Here is an 18,446-nt window from a genome sequence, read left to right as displayed (position 1 = left end):
CCAGAATATCTTCTGCCGCCACCTCCTCCTCCTCCAACAGCACTGCCAGATTTGCCGTCTGACACTGCGGCTGAGGTGAAGCTGCCAAAGCTCCCGCCACCACCCCCGCCCATGGCAGTGACACATCCCCTTCCGCTCCTGAACTGGGCACCGCGTTACCCCTGTCCCCTCCTCCTTCTGTTTCAAAAACAGAAGAAATGTCTGACAAAATTTGATTTTAATGTAAAGCATTACCTGGAGCGTAGGCCAGACTTGATCCCACGCCGACAATGATTCCCCGGCTGAAAAATAGGTACTTGAATTTTTCTGTATATGATGACCACAGCAGACCACCTATGGTCACCAGATCGCCAACTACTGCCACTTTGGCGGCTCCATACCTCACCATGAGTTTCCCGGACAGGGGAGCAAGCGTCATCATCAGAGCGTGGCTGATTGATCCAACCCAAGCTTAAAAAGACAAATGCATTTAATTAAACATATAAAAAAATATCGTAAAAAAAATATTATCAACTCACTTGTATGTTTTACTGATGTAAATGACACCAATTCTTGTGGGTTTCAAGAGCATTGACATATAGTTTAAACCATTTGCTTAAAGACTGTTAATAAGCAGGACCTTTTTGAAGGGGCCTGTAGGCAAAGGCAGCCAGAACGCATAGACCTAGAATAGCGCTATAGGCCTGCAGGCTGCCTCCCCATTTCAGCTTCTGGATCAGAAAGGGCTGCAGTTCATTTTGGATGACAGTCCCTGCAGCCCCTCCAGCCATCACCAGGCCAGTAGCCAAATGGCCTTTCCTGGTGAAATACTTACTAACCATGATCAGACCTATCAAGAAACAGAGAGAAATTGAAAGTAGTTGTTTTATATTGAAGTCCAGTCAATAAAGGCTGACTTTCCGGCAATAGATGCTGCAGTATATACTGGACGAAAGTTCCTGCAGCCCGAAAATTACGTAAGGGTGCAAAAATGGCCATAAGTCACTGAGGGAAACCTACCTGTTGCTGGAGCTGGGAATTTCATGTTTAGCAGCCAAGAGGTCCCAGTACTGGAAGGCAGGTTCTGTATGGACCCAGAAAGGGACCAACAGGCCGATCCAGTGTCCCTTGTTTCTGATGGTCGGGTTCTGCGGAATAAGACAGGCCCAGGGTAAATGCAAGGCTGACCTTCTGGAACCCAACAGCAAGCCCATCTCAACCAGGGGTAAGAAAGGCTGCTTCCTCAACCAACTCACCTCGGATGGGAGCTGCCTTTTATAGATTTGAAGCAGCTGGATCAGGGACCGGGTTGCTCTCTCACGCAAGGTGAGGTCAGGCGAGGTCAGCCAGTTCCGCAAGGCCTAGGAAAAGCGGAGAGAATTCCATTTTCTAGACACGTATTGCTATCTTTCTATGTTTTACAAAAAAATACTTACAGTTAAAACTATAATCGTTACAATGAAAAATACTATTTTATGTTTATTCCGCCAAGGACTTTTTAAATTTGTGTTTTATTTCTTATGCATGGGCTGGAATAATTTTGTTCTTGTTGGTTTTCCTTTTGTAAGTGCAGAAATGGTTTCTTTTAAAATTTCAAGTGCTTTGTAATGTGAAATCTGCACAGCAGCAAGTGAGAAACCCAAGAGGGATTTTGAACTGGGGGATATGGTTTTCACTCACTGGTAGGATGGAAAAGAAAGCAGAGTGGAAGAAGCTGAGATGTTGTGCAAATATCTCAACTCCTATATCCAAATAACCAATCAGTATTATCTGTTTTGCTTGCATATGAGGGGGAGGGCAAAGGGTTGAATGCGACCATCCCTTGACTATAAAAACTGGTGTAAGATTCTAATCTTGGTCCTTGGCTAGCTTTTCAAACTGGGGTCTGTATATCTTAGTACCAAAATAAAAGTATAATTCTGTATCACACCTTGTGTCCCGTGACTTATCGGTTTCGACACTGAGCAAGAACCCAGGTTTGGGGACAAGAGTTTGGTGGAGAATGCGGGCAAACATGTCTGGATCCCCCATTGCCTGAGGGACAAATCAAAGGGGAGGCCTCCAGGTCATGTAAGTTGGCAGTTGAGGGGAGAGTGAATGGTTCCTAAGAATTATATCTGGCCAGGTACCTTGGCTGTGTATTCATCCAGAGGCAGCCAACTCAGAGAAAGGGGGACAGAATGACCATAACCTGCCTACTTTTGGACTTGGCCCTGAGATAAGTCCCTGGACGGTGTGAGACTCAAAGGTCGAAGCCCAGAAAAATCAAGGTCTGGACAATTTCATCCTGGAGAAAGATATTGGAAACAAAAGCCAGGCTTCCTCAGCTTAAGTGGCAGAAGTTAACCGTCCAGAGAACGAGGTGAGACTATTGTGGGGCACTCCCCCAGGGGTTGTAAGGTGTGAGACATAGTCACAAGGATGGGTAATAAGCCTACAGGAGGCAAGGTAAAAAGGGATCAAATCCCAGATAACGAATCTAAAACCGGAACATTAAAAAGGAGGGTCTCTGACATCAGTGCCCTCCGCCTGTGTCTCCTTGGCATGAAATGGTTGGCACTGAAGGTGTAGGAGACCCAGGGAGACAAAAGGAGGAATCAGATATTGGTTCAAAAGAACCAACGGTCCCAGTAGGTGGGGCCAGGAGGAAGGAGATCAAAAAGGTTGCTGAAGGGACAGATAAACTGGACCACACACCCGGCCCAAGGGAGCAGTTGAGGCAGAACTCCAATCACACCTAAGGGAAATTGCATTGCCAGGAGCTGAGGGGGAGCTACGTCAGGTGTGGGTATGTGCTCCGTTCTCAATGGCTGGTTTATACCATTGGAAAAATCAAACTCCTAAATATAGAGAGAAGGGGTCCTTAAGTCTTGGTACCAAAATAAAAGTAGTATAATTCTGTATCACACCTTGTGTCCGGTGACTTATAGGATTCAACACCAAGCAAGAGGCCAGGTCTGGGGACAACATTGCAAATCTCATTGCACTATTCCACACACGATCGTACCTTGATTATTCTGTTCAGGTGAGCTTCATCTGTCTGCCACGCCAGAAGGCTCTTTAGAATATCAGAAATCGCCTTGCAAGCAACCGAGCAACACCTCTGAAACAAAGGAAACCAGAATGCAGATGCTGATTCAGATAAACAGAGTTGAAAGGGACCTTGTAGGTCATCTAGTCTAACCTCCTGCCCAAGCAGACCCTACACCTGTGATGGTGAACCTATGGCAAACAAGAGAAACATTTAGTATCTACTACTAACTCATCCTATGGATTTGTCTGGACACTAAGTGGACGCTAAGTCCTAGCAGAAAAAAACAAGTTTGTCTGTTAGTTTGGAACAATGGGCATTTAAGAACAAAGGCATCTGGTACTTAAGAATCATTTAAGAATGATAAAACAGACATCACAGTATCATCAGGCAAATTTGCTGCTGACATTGGAACTTGCAGGGTCAACTTGGGTATTTCACCCTCTCTTGCCCCTCTCATGCACTTTCAAGTTTGGGAATTGAGCAGAATTATTTAACCCTCTGCATGGCTTCTGTTCATGGCTTTTGGGTTGTGTGTGTGTGTGTGTGTGTGTGTGTATGAAACATTTTTGAAAAGCACAGAAATATGAAAAAAATGCCTACCACAAAAGGGTGACGGCCTTCACTGCATTTTCACTGTTGATGATCTCCTGGTCGCACCTTGGCGTCTCCTTTAGGATGTTCTAGATAAGAGAAAGATTACTTAGGAGAAGCAAGTTCAAGTATACACAACAGTAACCTCTGCAACGAATAAACCTCCCCATTAATTTAAAACTACAGTATACATAAATTGGTGGAAGGAAAAGGAAAATTCTTTGTCAGATTCTCCCTTCTCATTCTCAAGGGGTTGCATGGGGCAGGAAAGAAGGAAGCTATTTCACTCGATCAGCAAATCAGTCTATTCGGGAAACTTTCTTGGAAGGGTCTGAAAACCCAGGATGTGCAACCATCCTGTATATAAATCAAAATCAACGGTTTGAGAGATGCAGCCTTCCCTTCTGGACTTCCAGATCCAGATTAATAGAATGTCCTTTGACCTGGCGGTTTCCCTATAGGTGAGTTTCTCAAGGGGACTCATTTCTTTTTTTTCCATTTTATCAAGCATTTATAGGCCGCCCTTTTCCCTGAGGGGACTCAGGGCGGCTTACAATAATAAGGGGAGGGAGTGCAGGACAAAACACAAAAAGAAAATGTGATTAAAAATAATTAGCAGTAAAAACCCAACATTCATTCAACATTCGGGAGGGGCAAGAGTAAAGTCTTATCCCCAGGCCTGACGGGATAGCCAGATCTTGAGGGCTGTGCGGAAGGCCTGGACGGTGGTGAGGGTGCGGATCTCCACGGGGAGATTGTTCCATAGCGTCGGAGCTGCAACTGAGAAGGCTCTCCTCCGCGTAGTCGCCAGTCGGCACTGACTGGCGGATGGAATTCGGAGGAGGCCTACTCTATGCGATCTGATGGGACGGAGGGAGGTAATCGGCAGAAGGCGGTCTCTCAAATAGCCAGATCCACTACCATGGAACGCTTTATGAATGGTAAGTAGGACCTTGAAGTGCACCCGGAGACCAACAGGTAGCCAACGCAGCTCACGGAGGATCGGTGTTATGTGGGCGAACCGTGGTGCGCCCACAATCACTCGCGCGGCTGCATTTTGGACTAACTGAAGTCGCCGGATGCTCTTCAAGGGCAGCCCCATGTAGAGCACATTGCAGTATTCCAGCCTAGAGATCACTCTTGAACAGAGCCAAGCTCTTAGCCTAATTTCAGCCCCGGGATGTAGGAAGCTCCTCTTTCTACAGATGCTGTATAGAGGCTGACGTTGGCCTCAGTGGGAAGACCACAGCATCCAGCACTGATGAGGGAGAAGTCCTCACTGCTATCTCATTAATGACTCACATTTTACGTTAAGTAAAATAATTAGCCCACACGCCAGAATAGCTCTTTCGTTCAAAGATAACCTTATTCACAAGCTTAATTGTACGTACCTCTAGATGATGCAAGGCTTCTCACTTCCTCCAGATCGGCATTTGCTGCACAACGTCATCATCATATTTGCTCAGCAGAATGACGCTGGCGATGTAAGCAGCGTTGACAGTTGCATCCTAGAAGATCAAATCATTAACATTATTATATTAAGAAATGAAACGTCTTCAACGAAGCTTTCCAATGATGAGTTGTTATAAACTCCCCCACCAATTATGAACTTGAATGAAAATGAGGCCCCAATTGGAGAAACCTTTTTTGAAGAAGCATCCCACTGTGTTCCAGATCAAGTCATCAAACAAGATCAAAGGATTCTGCTGCACTTAGGTGGCATTTTGCACAGCCCTATATAATGCAAGGAAGATTTCCACCATGCCAAAGCAACTTTGCAAAATAAAAAGACTGTCAGGCCTGCAGCTTTCTTTTGGATCTTTGGCCTGCCACACTTTCTTTTATTCTACTATGCCTTTTTCTATTGTGGGAAAATGGGAGGGGGGATTCAATGGAGTTACCTACTGTGTAGCCAAAACATGATTCTTTCTAGAAAGCCAAGGGCATCCTTTTTCTCTGCACCTCTGCACCTGACCAGAACTGGACGGGTGGAACTGCCAGCATGGCAGTGGGAGATTGGACCATGTGATGGAATTGTGGGTGTGGGGGCAAGATCTTGAACTTTCAATTAGGTGGGGAAAACCTGGAAGCTTTCAGATTCGGGTTTTCCCAGAGGTGCCGACATGGCTGTCTTAATAAATGGGAACTTTGAGGACTCTTTTGCTTTGGATTCTGATTTACTTTTGGATGCTATTTGGAATCCTGACAAAGGCATTCAAATATAATGTGGTCCTTCTCCGTGTTGAGAGAAGGCCTCCAAGTGGGTTGTTCCAGCACCTGGAAATGGAGGTGGGATCCAGAGGGAAGCTGCAACTCTCAAAGGAGTCAGAAGAACTCCACTGATTCTCTCTACATTCAAGCAGCTTCACATTGTTTGCAGTCGCACATAAACACATGACAACTGTCAGATTCCAACATAGCCAATAAAATTAAAAGGAAGAGAATGAACGACTTACAGAAATATCTAACTTGGATTATCTTACGTAACGTGTGTCCAAGAACTATCATTATCATTTGGCTTTATAAGTTAGAGGGACTATAATGAGCAGCCTCCTTTACTGCCCAGTTCGCACTGATTAGGTTAAGTCCCAGGAACTGTCATTTAAGGCACAAAATGCTTTTAAGAGTACAAAATCTGCAATTTTAGGAACAAACACGCTAGCGTTTGTGCTGTTTTAAATACTAGGAGCCCCAAATCTTTGCCAGTATAGGCTTTCCTCCATTCCACCAGGGTTTCAAGAAATGGTCCCTAAAGACTGGCTTCTTTCCAAAACAAAAAGCTGCAATGCACTGAAGGCCAGTTGTTATGCAGTCGGGTCCCCCAGATTTAATCTCTCCTGTCTCCTGGCAGGGCACGATATATATATATAATTTATATAGCCATAAAAGCTGATTGCTCATGCCAATTTGTCTGCATTTGCCCAACACACAGGACTGGATTATCCTACCGCCGTTTAGTCGCACCCCGAATATGACCATCTACTTAAGGCATAATACGTTTGCTTAGGTTTTGCGCGTGTGAATTCAGCAAACGGCATTTTTTCAGTTCTGAGCCAAAATAGTGCGTTAAGGGTGATGCCACACAGGGGATTAGATGAAAAAACCTCGAGAGAATCCGAGGTCGCTGACAAATGATTAGGACGCTTAAAAAAAAAAAATCCTTGAAGAAAATCATTGCAAAACCGACTTATAGTGTTGCGAAAAAGAGCGCATCAAGGTTTATCTATGCAGCCACTAGGAGCCAAAGTAGACTTCCAAGAGGCTTAACCGCCTCATAGGACCTACTCCTATGGATCAAAGCCACGTCCCAAGAGAAAGCGGTTTCCCATAGAGTTCCACTATAGTTTGCAGAGGTTGTCAAAAAGAGGAAAGGGCGTCGCTAAAAAGAATAACAGTACCACTACTAGTTGCTCACTTAGACCTGTTGCAAGGATCGATCGCGATCCAACGCCGCTTTACCCTGGCGAAAAACTCAGGCCGGGTCCCACGATTCAAGTCCACGTGGCCTCGTCTAAAAGCGAGCAGGCTCCCGTCTCCTCCTCTGTATATACTCTAAATCAGGGGGTCTCTAACCTTGGGCACTTGAAGACTTGTGGACTTCAACTCCCAGAATTCCTCAGCCAGCAAAGCTGGCTGAGGAATTCTGGGAGTTGAAGTCCACAAGCCACGTTCCATGACAAAAGCTGCAAAGAGCCCAAAACGCAGTTCTGTCCTCCATCGGGAGGCCAGAGGAAAAGGGGCGGGCGAGGGGCGGGGTTTCCTCGACAAGCACCGCCCACTTCGCGGGGACATTGAAGGCGCGGGTCCTTGGCAGGAAATGGCTCTGTGCCTATCGCTCCGGCAGGGCCGCTCTTTCGCCTCCATACTATAGGTTCTTCTGCAACAAGAAATTAATTTAAAAACTCAAAAAAACCTGCTTCATCCCTGATTTTGAAGGATAGTAAAATAGATACTGGCCAGATTTGCTATGAAATTGATGAAAGGGCCCCGGAACACAAAAAGTATAAACTTAAATCTTATATGATATGCAGTCCGTAACTTGCATTTATTCTTGTTCCTGTTTCTATAAGTGGAGTTATGTAACTGTTAAAACAATGGAGCAAATATTTCAAGAGTTTATTATGTATTCTGTATTAATTAAAATAATGTTTAAACTTGGGACAATGTCCAGGAGTATAAGCTTCTTTGGATTTCTTGTTCTGAGAATCAACAAACTCATATGGAGAAATCTAACATCTCACCAGCCTACAAGACTGGCTCTACCAACAGTGAAGAATCTAGTCACTTTTAAATCCCAAAAGAATATCAAGAGTGTTTGAAGGATTCTAAGCAATCAACCATAAAGAAACAAGATGTTGAATCATCGATCAGCAAATGATAGGTTTCTTTTACTTGACAGGGCACTGGATCTATCAGCAGACAAACTCAGCAAACAATAAAAGCAGAAGTGTTTAAGGTTACATCACTGGAATGTTGTTGGTTTTTTTGGTAATTTGATCCATGAATGGTTTTGCAAGCACTACCTCCAAAGTACTTTCTTAAATCTTGAGAAGTCCCATTAAACCTAAGTAGAAGATGGTGCCATTTTAAAGCTACAATTTATGCATACTTGTAGAATAAACACAACTTAATTTTTTGAAACATTTATCAAATTACATAGATTCTAAATTGTAAGGAAACACCAGAATTAAGTACAGTGAAATAGAATGTTGAATAAACTGCCTATTCATATTTTTATTTTTATTTTAAATTATTTCACAGGGGCTTTGCTTTATTCATAGATCACAACAATTCCATACTTCTGTTAATATCTACTTTAAAATAAATTTGGATGAATTACACTCTGATGCTCTGAAAATAAGAAAAACCAACAAATAAATAAATACATGTTTATTTAATTTATGTGTCACCCAATGTATGTGTTACCCAATTCATCCACAGGTGACAAACATTATGTAAGAGTCTTGACAGCCCACCTGTGAAATTCTGATAAATCCAGAAACTGTTATAGAGAATAGAACTTAAATTTCTGCGATATCTCAGTTTATTTCAAAGATCGGATTTTTTTAAAGTAGATAAATTCAGGAATTTTCTTTCTTAGCAGGAAGCAAACCATTTTTTATTCCAGAGGTATAATACAATCTTAGAATACTGTAATATCAACAAAAATATAGCAGCCTTTTATTTTGAAACTTATTTATAAACTTTTCATTTATTTCTTGTGTAAATGTGATCCTGCTGGCATCACAGCAATAAGCGAATCCACAGAAAGGTGTAAATGATATGGTAACTATAGGAAATTGGCAGGAAAGTATAATCCGTGTCTTTTCATTAATTGTGGGACACATATGCTCTCTTTCCACATATGCTTGGTTTTCCCAGTCTCCTTATGTGAAACTTTTTTGTTTGGTTTACTAGGGAAATTTCAATTGAAGATATAGCAAGGATTGCAGCCAAATACTGTTTGATTGCAGTTAAAATGTGGCAACAGTTGATTGCATTAGATTAATATCTTTACCTTTTAGTTTATGTTTTGTATTATTGTGCACTTTTCTGCGAGAATTGTGATGTCCTTTGCTTCTTTTCCTGCTTCATTATTTCATATGCTTATCTAATCTTTGATTACATAAAAGTAATTTTAATTAGCAGTTTTGTTTTCGTTTGGATAACTAGTAAACACAGGGATGAAAATCAGCTGCCCGGAATCACTGCAACAATGAGATGAGCAATGTATAAATGTAATAAATAAATAAGTTAAATGGTCATAATAGGTTCCTGAATTTTAAAACTGGAGGCTGATGAAGAACTTCCTATTCACCAGCAATTATCCAAGCAATACTTTGGTTCAGTTCTCTCCCAAATTGAAGAATCATTGCATCTTACAATCATAATTAGTGATCAACAAATCTTAGTGAAATTGTGATCCATAGATGCCTCTTCTGCTTTTCTTTTTCAGAAATCAAGCACAGAATAAAATATTTTTGTTGTAGAAACATGTAAATAATATTACTATTACACCCCATGCTCTGTCCTGTGTCCCATTCCTGCTCTGTGATTCACTACTGCATAACAACAAATCTTCCTGTTACACACACATAAATGATACATTTTTAAAAGCCACCATACTAGCTAGCATCTTCTTTCTGTGTCTCCTATTTCTCTACATTTCTGTTCTGCCCAAAAGCTAATTGCTATAGCAATAAGACCATCTTTTTGTATGCTGTTGCATCATCATTTGATTTGAAAATAGACTAGAGCCAACTGTGCATAATTTATTTGCCGTGAGATTTTATTGGCCTTTGTTATGATTGACATAATTAGTCTGATGTACAATGTTCTGACAAATCTCATAAATCCTTCAGCATTTTTGAATTCCTCTGAGGCAGACTGTTTCTTCTTTATATAGATCTGACATATCTCTAGAAAACCATTTTTTCCTTCAGGGCTATCATAAATTGAACTGGAAGTTTTTCTTATGCGATAAGAATATCCAGGGTACCTGCGAGACCACCTACTGCCACCAGTAGCCTCCCACTGTCCAGTGCGATCCCACAGAGTTGGCCTCCTCAGGGTGCCGTCGGCCAGACAGTGTCGGCTAGAGACCCCCAGGGGGAGAGCCTTCCCTGTGGGAGCACCTTCCCTCTGGAATGAGCTGCCCCTGGAGCTTCGTATAATCCCCGACCTCCAGTCCTTTCGACGCGCCCTAAGAAGTTGGCTTTTCCAGCAAGCCGGCCTGGCCTGAACAGAATAAAATAAATGATTAATGTAATTATTAATTTTAATCTAATTTTTAAAATTGTATTGTTAATATTAATTGGGTTTGTTTTTGGATACTTTATTTAATTTCCTTTTTAACTTTTGTAATGTTTTTTTTTTTTTTTAATGTTGTACGCTGCCGTGAGTCCTCTGGGAGAAGGGCGGCGTATAAATCCAATAAACACACAAACAAACAAGATTTACAATACCTTTGAAAATACTTCCTGGAATTAATCTTTCTTTTTCCTCTCATCAAGACTAATGAGCCTTTCTAATTTTAATTTTATTCTCCTTTATTCAAAGTATAACCCTTCTTTCGGTTTTTCCTTGTTGTAAGTTTCATTATGTTATTCTAGGATCACTATAAAGGTTTCAATAACTTAGGGCAGTATTTTTTTTTAGGAATATTGATGTATTTATAGACTATTCATATGACATTTATCAATCGACAAAGATCAGGTTTGAAAACAAAATCACATCCAACTCCGGTTAGAATTTTATTAAGCCTTTGTCCAACTGTCTGTTCACATTTGTATATTACTCCACGATAAAGAGTTTATAAATTATCTGCAGGGAAAAAGGCTTTAACTGGCATGTAAAGAATGGATTTCACCCACTGCAGCTATTCATCCTGGGGCAAAAGAAGTACCAATGTAATATTTTAATTAAAAAAATAAGTAAGCAAGAAATAATAAATGAAACGTAACAACCAAATTAATATTTAAAACTTCAGCTAAGACTCTTCTTTTGGACATAGAATTAAATAACAATAATATCATCATAATGAGAAAAAACCAACAACCAAGGACAAACAAAGTCGCCTTCCAGGGGTCCCTAAGGACGTTCTAGGGTCTGTCGCTGGATGGTTGCAGCTGTTCATTGGGATCCATGTCTGGAAGAGAAAAGGGAGGGAGGAAGAAGAGTCAATCTCTGGTTTCAGTGGTTGGTGCTTCCCCTCCAAGACTCTCCATCCCAAGGTCAAACTCCCAAACAGGAAAAAGAGGGTCTCAACTCAATTGAGCTACAAAGCATAAATAATTTAAAATTCAGTTCTTTTCCAATTGTTTCTACACTATTGCATGGTTCCAATAGTTGTCCTAAATGTTGGATTTACTTTCTTTTCATTCCCGTGTTGCTACTTATTTATTGGGGGGGGGGGGGGCAGGGATGTATAGTTGTGTTGTGTCTGAGTAATTGTGTAGGAGAATTCAGAAACCTGAAAAGAACTCTTTGGGGTACTTTGTATCCTTATTTTACCCAATATGGATTCTCTTCCCCCCCCCCCACAAACACACAGGAAAAAAGGAGATATTTAATTTAAAATGCCCAAAGCAGATACATACCGTTTTGAAGGGGCCTGTAGGCTAAGGCAGCAATGACACATATGGCTAACATAGCGCTATAGGCCCTTAGGCTGCCTCTCCATTCCAGCTTATGGATGAGAAAGGGCTGCAGTTGATACTGGAGGACAGTCCCTGCAGCCCCTCCAGCCATCACCAGGCCAGTAGCCAAAGCGTGTTTCCTGGTGAAATAAACGCTAACCATGATGAGACCTATCAAGAAACAAAGAGAAATTGAAAGTAGTTGTTTTATATTGAAGTCCAGTCACATCACCCTCTGTTTTATTTAACATGAAAAAGGGATTTGGGAAAGGAGAAAGCTTAAACGTTGCTTTTCATCTGACACAATTAAAAACCATGCTACTATTTCTAATGAGTTTTGTTAGGAATTTAATCTAACAGTTGGGTTGGCAATATATAAATCATGTAGCAATGTTGTAATTGTTTCTTTAAATCATACGGTAAAATGTGATTGGTTGCTGTTTTTCCTCAATCGGCCATAAGGGGGAGCCAGAATGACTGCTAGCTCTCTGTTTGTTAGATGCTGGGCTGATCTGATCTGAGTGTCGTGAGCTAGTGTAAGTTTTGCAACAGTTAGCAAACCGACTGTTTGTATGATTATGGACTATGTTATTTGGATTATCCCTTAACTGAAAGACATTGATGACGGACTGTCTTATCTGTTTATGACTTGGACTGTTTGATGGACTCTGATACCTCTATTTCCACGAAAGGAAAAGCCTATTTAAACTGCAGCGTCTCTGTATCAGGGGTGGGTTCCTACCGGTCCTTGCGGACCAGTTGGTCGGTGAACCTGGAAGCAATTAACTTCCGGGAAGACCCCCTCTAAGGTGCGGCTAGAACTGGCCACCCGCAAAGGACCTCCCCAGACTTGTTTTGTTGAGCACTGGGCGACTGACGGTAGTTTGCGCCGGCCGCTCAAACTAGCACCAGTCGCCCCGTTTTCAGCAAAGCAAGCCCAGGGAGGTCCTTTGTGGGCGGCCAGTCCTAGCTGCTTGCGCCCAGCACTGCAGCTGAGGTGAAGCCCCAAAGCCCCCGCTGCCACCAGAATATCTTCTGCCGCCACCTCCTCCTCCTCCTCCAACAGCACTGCCAGATTTGCCGTCTGACACTGCGGCTGAGGTGAAGCTGCCAAAGCTCCCGCCACCACCCCCGCCCATGGCAGTGACACATCCCCTTCCGCTCCTGAACTGGGCACCGCGTTATCCCTGTCCCCTCCTCCTTCTGTTTCAAAAACAGAAGAAATGTGTGACAAAATTTGATTTTAATGTAAAGCATTACCTGGAGCGTAGGCCAGACTTGATCCCACGCCAACAATGATTCCACGGCTGAAAAATAGGGTTTTAAATTTTTCCGCATAGGATGACCACACCAGACCACCTATGGTCACCAGATCGCCAACTACTGCCACTTTGGCGGCTCCATATTTCACCACGAGTTTTCCGGACAGGGGAGCAAGTGTCATCATAACAGCATGGCTGATTGATCCAACCCAAGCTTAAAAAGACAAATGCATTTAATTAAACATATTAAAAAATATCGTAAAAAAAATATTATCAACTCACTTGTATGCTTTACTGATGTAAATGACACCAATTCTTGTGGATTTCAAGAGCATTGACATATAGTTTAAACCATTTGCTTAAAGACTGTTAATAAGCAAGACATAATTATAAACAAAACTGCAGTACAATATATCAAAGCTATGCTGGAAACCTTAATGTAACAATGACCTCCCTATCTGCCAGTTGCTCGATTCAAAAGAACCGAGAAGGGGCAGCATGTTTTCAAAAACAGAAGAAATGTGTGACAATAGCGCTATACGCACGCAAACCATCTCTCCATTCCAGCTTCTGGATCAGAAAGGGCTGCAGTTGATTTTGGATGACCGTCCCTGCAGCCCCTCCAGCCATCACCAAGCCAGTAGCCAAATAGCGTTTGCTAGTGAAATAAAGGCTCACCATGATCAGACCATGATGGTTGCAGCTGTTCATTGGGATCCATGTCTGGAAGAGAAAAGGGAGGGAGGAAGAAGAGTCAATCTCTGGTTTCAGTGGTTGGTGCTTCCCCTCCAAGACTCTCCATCCCAAGGTCAAACTCCCAAACAGGAAAAACATGGTCTCAACTCAGTTGAGCTACAAAGCATAAATAATTTAAAATTCAGTTCTTTTCCAATTGTTTCTACACTATTGCATGGTTCCAATAGTTGTCCTAAATGTTGGATTTACTTTCTTTTCATTCCCGTGTTGCTACTTATTTATTGGGGGGGGGGGGGGCAGGGATGTATAGTTGTGTTGTGTCTGAGTAATTGTGTAGGAGAATTCAGAAACCTGAAAAGAACTCTTTGGGGTACTTTGTATTCTTATTTTACCCAATATGGATTCTCTTCCCCCCCCCCCCACACACACACAGGAAAAAGGAGATATTTAATTTAAAATGCCCAAAGCAGATACATACCGTTTTGAAGGGGCCTGTAGGCTAAGGCAGCAATGACACATATGGCTAACATAGCGCTATAGGCCCTTAGGCTGCCTCTCCATTCCAGCTTATGGATGAGAAAGGGCTGCAGTTGATACTGGAGGACAGTCCCTGCAGCCCCTCCAGCCATCACCAGGCCAGTAGCCAAAGCGCGTTTCCTGGTGAAATAAACGCTAACCATTATGAGACCTATCAAGAAACAAAGAGAAATTGAAAGTAGTTGTTTTATATTGAAGTCCAGTCACATCACCCTCTGTTTTATTTAACATGAAAAAGGGATCTGGGAAAGGAGAAAGCTTAAATGTTGCTTTTCATCTGACACAATTAAAAACCATGCTACTATTTCTAATGAGTTTTGTTAGGAATTTAATCTAACAGTTGGGTTGGCAATATATAAATCATGTAGCAATGTTGTAATTGTTTCTTTAAATCATACGGTAAAATGTGATTGGTTGCTGTTTTTCCTCAATCGGCCATAAGGGGGAGCCAGAATGACTGCTAGCTCTCTGTTTGTTAGATGCTGGGCTGATCTGATCTGAGTGTCGTGAGCTATTGTAAGTTTTGCAACAGTTAGCAAACCGACTGTTTGTATGATTATGGACTATGTTATTTGGATTATCCCTTAACTGAAAGACATTGATGACGGACTGTCTTATCTGTTTATGACTTGGACTGTTTGATGGACTCTGATACCTCTATTTCCACGAAAGGAAAAGCCTATTTAAACTGCAGCGTCTCTGTATCAGGGGTGGGTTCCTACCGGTCCTTGCGGACCAGTTGGTCGGTGAACCTGGAAGCAATTAACTTCCGGGAAGACCCCCTCTAAGGTGCGGCTAGAACTGGCCACCCGCAAAGGACCTCCCCAGACTTGTTTTGTTGAGCACTGGGCGACTGACGGTAGTTTGCGCCGGCCGCTCAAACTAGCACCAGTCGCCCCGTTTTCAGCAAAGCAAGCCCAGGGAGGTCCTTTGTGGGCGGCCAGTCCTAGCCGCTTGCGCCCAGCACTGCAGCTGAGGTGAAGCCCCAAAGCCCCCGCTGCCACCAGAATATCTTCTGCCGCCACCTCCTCCTCCTCCTCCAACAGCACTGCCAGATTTGCCGTCTGACACTGCGGCTGAGGTGAAGCTGCCAAAGCTCCCGCCACCACCCCCGCCCATGGCAGTGACACATCCCCTTCCGCTCCTGAACTGGGCACCGCGTTATCCCTGTCCCCTCCTCCTTCTGTTTCAAAAACAGAAGAAATGTGTGACAAAATTTGATTTTAATGTAAAGCATTACCTGGAGCGTAGGCCAGACTTGATCCCACGCCAACAATGATTCCACGGCTGAAAAATAGGGTTTTAAATTTTTCCGCATAGGATGACCACACCAGACCACCTATGGTCACCAGATCGCCAACTACTGCCACTTTGGCGGCTCCATATTTCACCACGAGTTTTCCGGACAGGGGAGCAAGTGTCATCATAACAGCATGGCTGATTGATCCAACCCAAGCTTAAAAAGACAAATGCATTTAATTAAACATATTAAAAAATATCGTAAAAAAAATATTATCAACTCACTTGTATGCTTTACTGATGTAAATGACACCAATTCTTGTGGATTTCAAGAGCATTGACATATAGTTTAAACCATTTGCTTAAAGACTGTTAATAAGCAAGACATAATTATAAACAAAACTGCAGTACAATATATCAAAGCTATGCTGGAAACCTTAATGTAACAATGACCTCCCTATCTGCCAGTTGCTCGATTCAAAAGAACCGAGAAGGGGCAGCATGTTTTCAAAAACAGAAGAAATGTGTGACAATAGCGCTATACGCACGCAAACCATCTCTCCATTCCAGCTTCTGGATCAGAAAGGGCTGCAGTTGATTTTGGATGACCGTCCCTGCAGCCCCTCCAGCCATCACCAAGCCAGTAGCCAAATAGCGTTTGCTAGTGAAATAAAGGCTCACCATGATCAGACCATGATGGTTGCAGCTGTTCATTGGGATCCATGTCTGGAAGAGAAAAGGGAGGGAGGAAGAAGAGTCAATCTCTGGTTTCAGTGGTTGGTGCTTCCCCTCCAAGACTCTCCATCCCAAGGTCAAACTCCCAAACAGGAAAAACATGGTCTCAACTCAGTTGAGCTACAAAGCATAAATAATTTAAAATTCAGTTCTTTTCCAATTGTTTCTACACTATTGCATGGTTCCAATAGTTGTCCTAAATGTTGGATTTACTTTCTTTTCATTCCCGTGTTGCTACTTATTTATTGGGGGGGGGGGGGGGCAGGGATGTATAGTTGTGTTGTGTCTGAGTAATTGTGTAGGAGAATTCAGAAACCTGAAAAGAACTCTTTGGGGTACTTTGTATCCTTATTTTACCCAATATGGATTCTCTTCCCCCCCCCCCACACACACACAGGAAAAAGGAGATATTTAATTTAAAATGCCCAAAGCAGATACATACCGTTTTGAAGGGGCCTGTAGGCTAAGGCAGCAATGACACATATGGCTAACATAGCGCTATAGGCCCTTAGGCTGCCTCTCCATTCCAGCTTATGGATGAGAAAGGGCTGCAGTTGATACTGGAGGACAGTCCCTGCAGCCCCTCCAGCCATCACCAGGCCAGTAGCCAAAGCGCGTTTCCTGGTGAAATAAACGCTAACCATGATGAGACCTATCAAGAAACAAAGAGAAATTGAAAGTAGTTGTTTTATATTGAAGTCCAGTCACATCACCCTCTGTTTTATTTAACATGAAAAAGGGATCTGGGAAAGGAGAAAGCTTAAACGTTGCTTTTCATCTGACACAATTAAAAACCATGCTACTATTTCTAATGAGTTTTGTTAGGAATTTAATCTAACAGTTGGGTTGGCAATATATAAATCATGTAGCAATGTTGTAATTGTTTCTTTAAATCATACGGTAAAATGTGATTGGTTGCTGTTTTTCCTCAATCGGCCATAAGGGGGAGCCAGAATGACTGCTAGCTCTCTGTTTGTTAGATGCTGGGCTGATCTGATCTGAGTGTCGTGAGCTAGTGTAAGTTTTGCAACAGTTAGCAAACCGACTGTTTGTATGATTATGGACTATGTTATTTGGATTATCCCTTAACTGAAAGACATTGATGACGGACTGTCTTATCTGTTTATGACTTGGACTGTTTGATGGACTCTGATACCTCTATTTCCACGAAAGGAAAAGCCTATTTAAACTGCAGCGTCTCTGTATCAGGGGTGGGTTCCTACCGGTCCTTGCGGACCAGTTGGTCGGTGAACCTGGAAGCAATTAACTTCCGGGAAGACCCCCTCTAAGGTGCGGCTAGAACTGGCCACCCGCAAAGGACCTCCCCAGACTTGTTTTGTTGAGCACTGGGCGACTGACGGTAGTTTGCGCCGGCCGCTCAAACTAGCACCAGTCGCCCCGTTTTCAGCAAAGCAAGCCCAGGGAGGTCCTTTGTGGGCGGCCAGTCCTAGCTGCTTGCGCCCAGCACTGCAGCTGAGGTGAAGCCCCAAAGCCCCCGCTGCCACCAGAATATCTTCTGCCGCCACCTCCTCCTCCTCCTCCTCCAACAGCACTGCCAGATTTGCCGTCTGACACTGCGGCTGAGGTGAAGCTGCCAAAGCTCCCGCCACCACCCCCGCCCATGGCAGTGACACATCCCCTTCCGCTCCTGAACTGGGCACCGCGTTATCCCTGTCCCCTCCTTCTGTTTCAAAAACAGAAGGAATGTGTGACAAAATTTGATTTTAATGTAAAGCATTACCTGGAGCGTAGGCCAGACATGATCCCACGCCAACAATGATTCCACGGCTGAAAAATAGGGTTTTAAATTTTTCCGCATAGGATGACCACACCAGACCACCTATGGTCACCAGATCGCCAACTACTGCCACTTTGGCGGCTCCATATTTCACCACGAGTTTTCCGGACAGGGGAGCAAGTGTCATCATAACAGCATGGCTGATTGATCCAACCCAAGCTTAAAAAGACAAATGCATTTAATTAAACATATTAAAAAATATCGTAAAAAAAATATTATCAACTCACTTGTATGCTTTACTGATGTAAATGACACTAATTCTTGTGGATTTCAAGAGCATTGACATATAGTTTAAACCATTTGCTTAAAGACTGTTAATAAGCAAGACATAATTATAAACAAAACTGCAGTACAATATATCAAAGCTATGCTGGAAACCTTAATGTAACAATGACCTCCCTATCTGCCAGTTGCTCGATTCAAAAGAACCGAGAAGG

General features: G+C 42.9%; 1 protein-coding gene and 2 long non-coding RNA genes across 4 annotated transcripts; all 3 read right to left on the bottom strand.

The window, feature by feature from the left end:
• Positions 1-235: 235 nt before the first annotated feature.
• LOC148045197 (uncharacterized) lies at positions 236-7,197 on the bottom strand. 2 transcript variants are annotated; one of them, XR_015697196.1, is made up of 5 exons: positions 7,020-7,197; positions 4,996-5,112; positions 3,614-3,693; positions 2,987-3,082; positions 236-1,340 (listed from the first exon to the last, which is right to left on the bottom strand). It is a non-coding gene; the product is annotated as an uncharacterized LOC148045197 (long non-coding RNA). The 2 variants fall into 2 exon arrangements; XR_015697195.1 differs by lacking the exon at positions 7,020-7,197 and having other exon boundaries at positions 4,996-6,635.
• A 3,636-nt stretch (positions 7,198-10,833) lies between these two features.
• Positions 10,834-11,905, bottom strand: LOC148045196 (uncharacterized). Its single transcript, XR_015697194.1, has 2 exons — positions 11,704-11,905; positions 10,834-11,252 (listed from the first exon to the last, which is right to left on the bottom strand). It is a non-coding gene; the product is annotated as an uncharacterized LOC148045196 (long non-coding RNA).
• A 1,080-nt stretch (positions 11,906-12,985) lies between these two features.
• Positions 12,986-16,855, bottom strand: LOC148045195 (monocarboxylate transporter 11-like). The gene is made up of 6 exons (XM_087719043.1): positions 16,654-16,855; positions 16,158-16,202; positions 15,478-15,693; positions 14,179-14,388; positions 13,683-13,727; positions 12,986-13,218 (listed from the first exon to the last, which is right to left on the bottom strand). Exons 1-6 carry the CDS (start codon positions 16,853-16,855, stop codon positions 12,986-12,988), a joined length of 951 nt encoding a protein of 316 aa, XP_087575169.1.
• Positions 16,856-18,446: the final 1,591 nt, after the last annotated feature.

Source organism: Thamnophis sirtalis, unplaced genomic scaffold, assembly GCF_051295495.1.
Source record: "Thamnophis sirtalis isolate CommonGarterSnake01/CBP01778 unplaced genomic scaffold, rThaSir2_p1.2 scaffold_6, whole genome shotgun sequence".
NCBI lineage: Eukaryota > Metazoa > Chordata > Lepidosauria > Squamata > Natricidae > Thamnophis > Thamnophis sirtalis.
This window is presented reverse-complemented; position numbering and strand designations above follow the sequence as displayed.

Bases quoted from the DNA above. Each gene is read 5' to 3' on its own strand.
- LOC148045195 (XM_087719043.1), bottom strand. From the start codon at position 16,855: ATGGTTAGCGTTTATTTCACCAGGAAACGCGCTTTGGCTACTGGCCTG. The intron at 15,694-16,157 runs GTGAGCCTTTAT...TGTCTTTTTAAG, and splicing joins ACCATCATGGTCTGATCATG to CTTGGGTTGGATCAATCAGC. The intron at 13,219-13,682 runs GTGAGCCTTTAT...TGTCTTTTTAAG, and splicing joins ACCATCATGGTCTGATCATG to CTTGGGTTGGATCAATCAGC.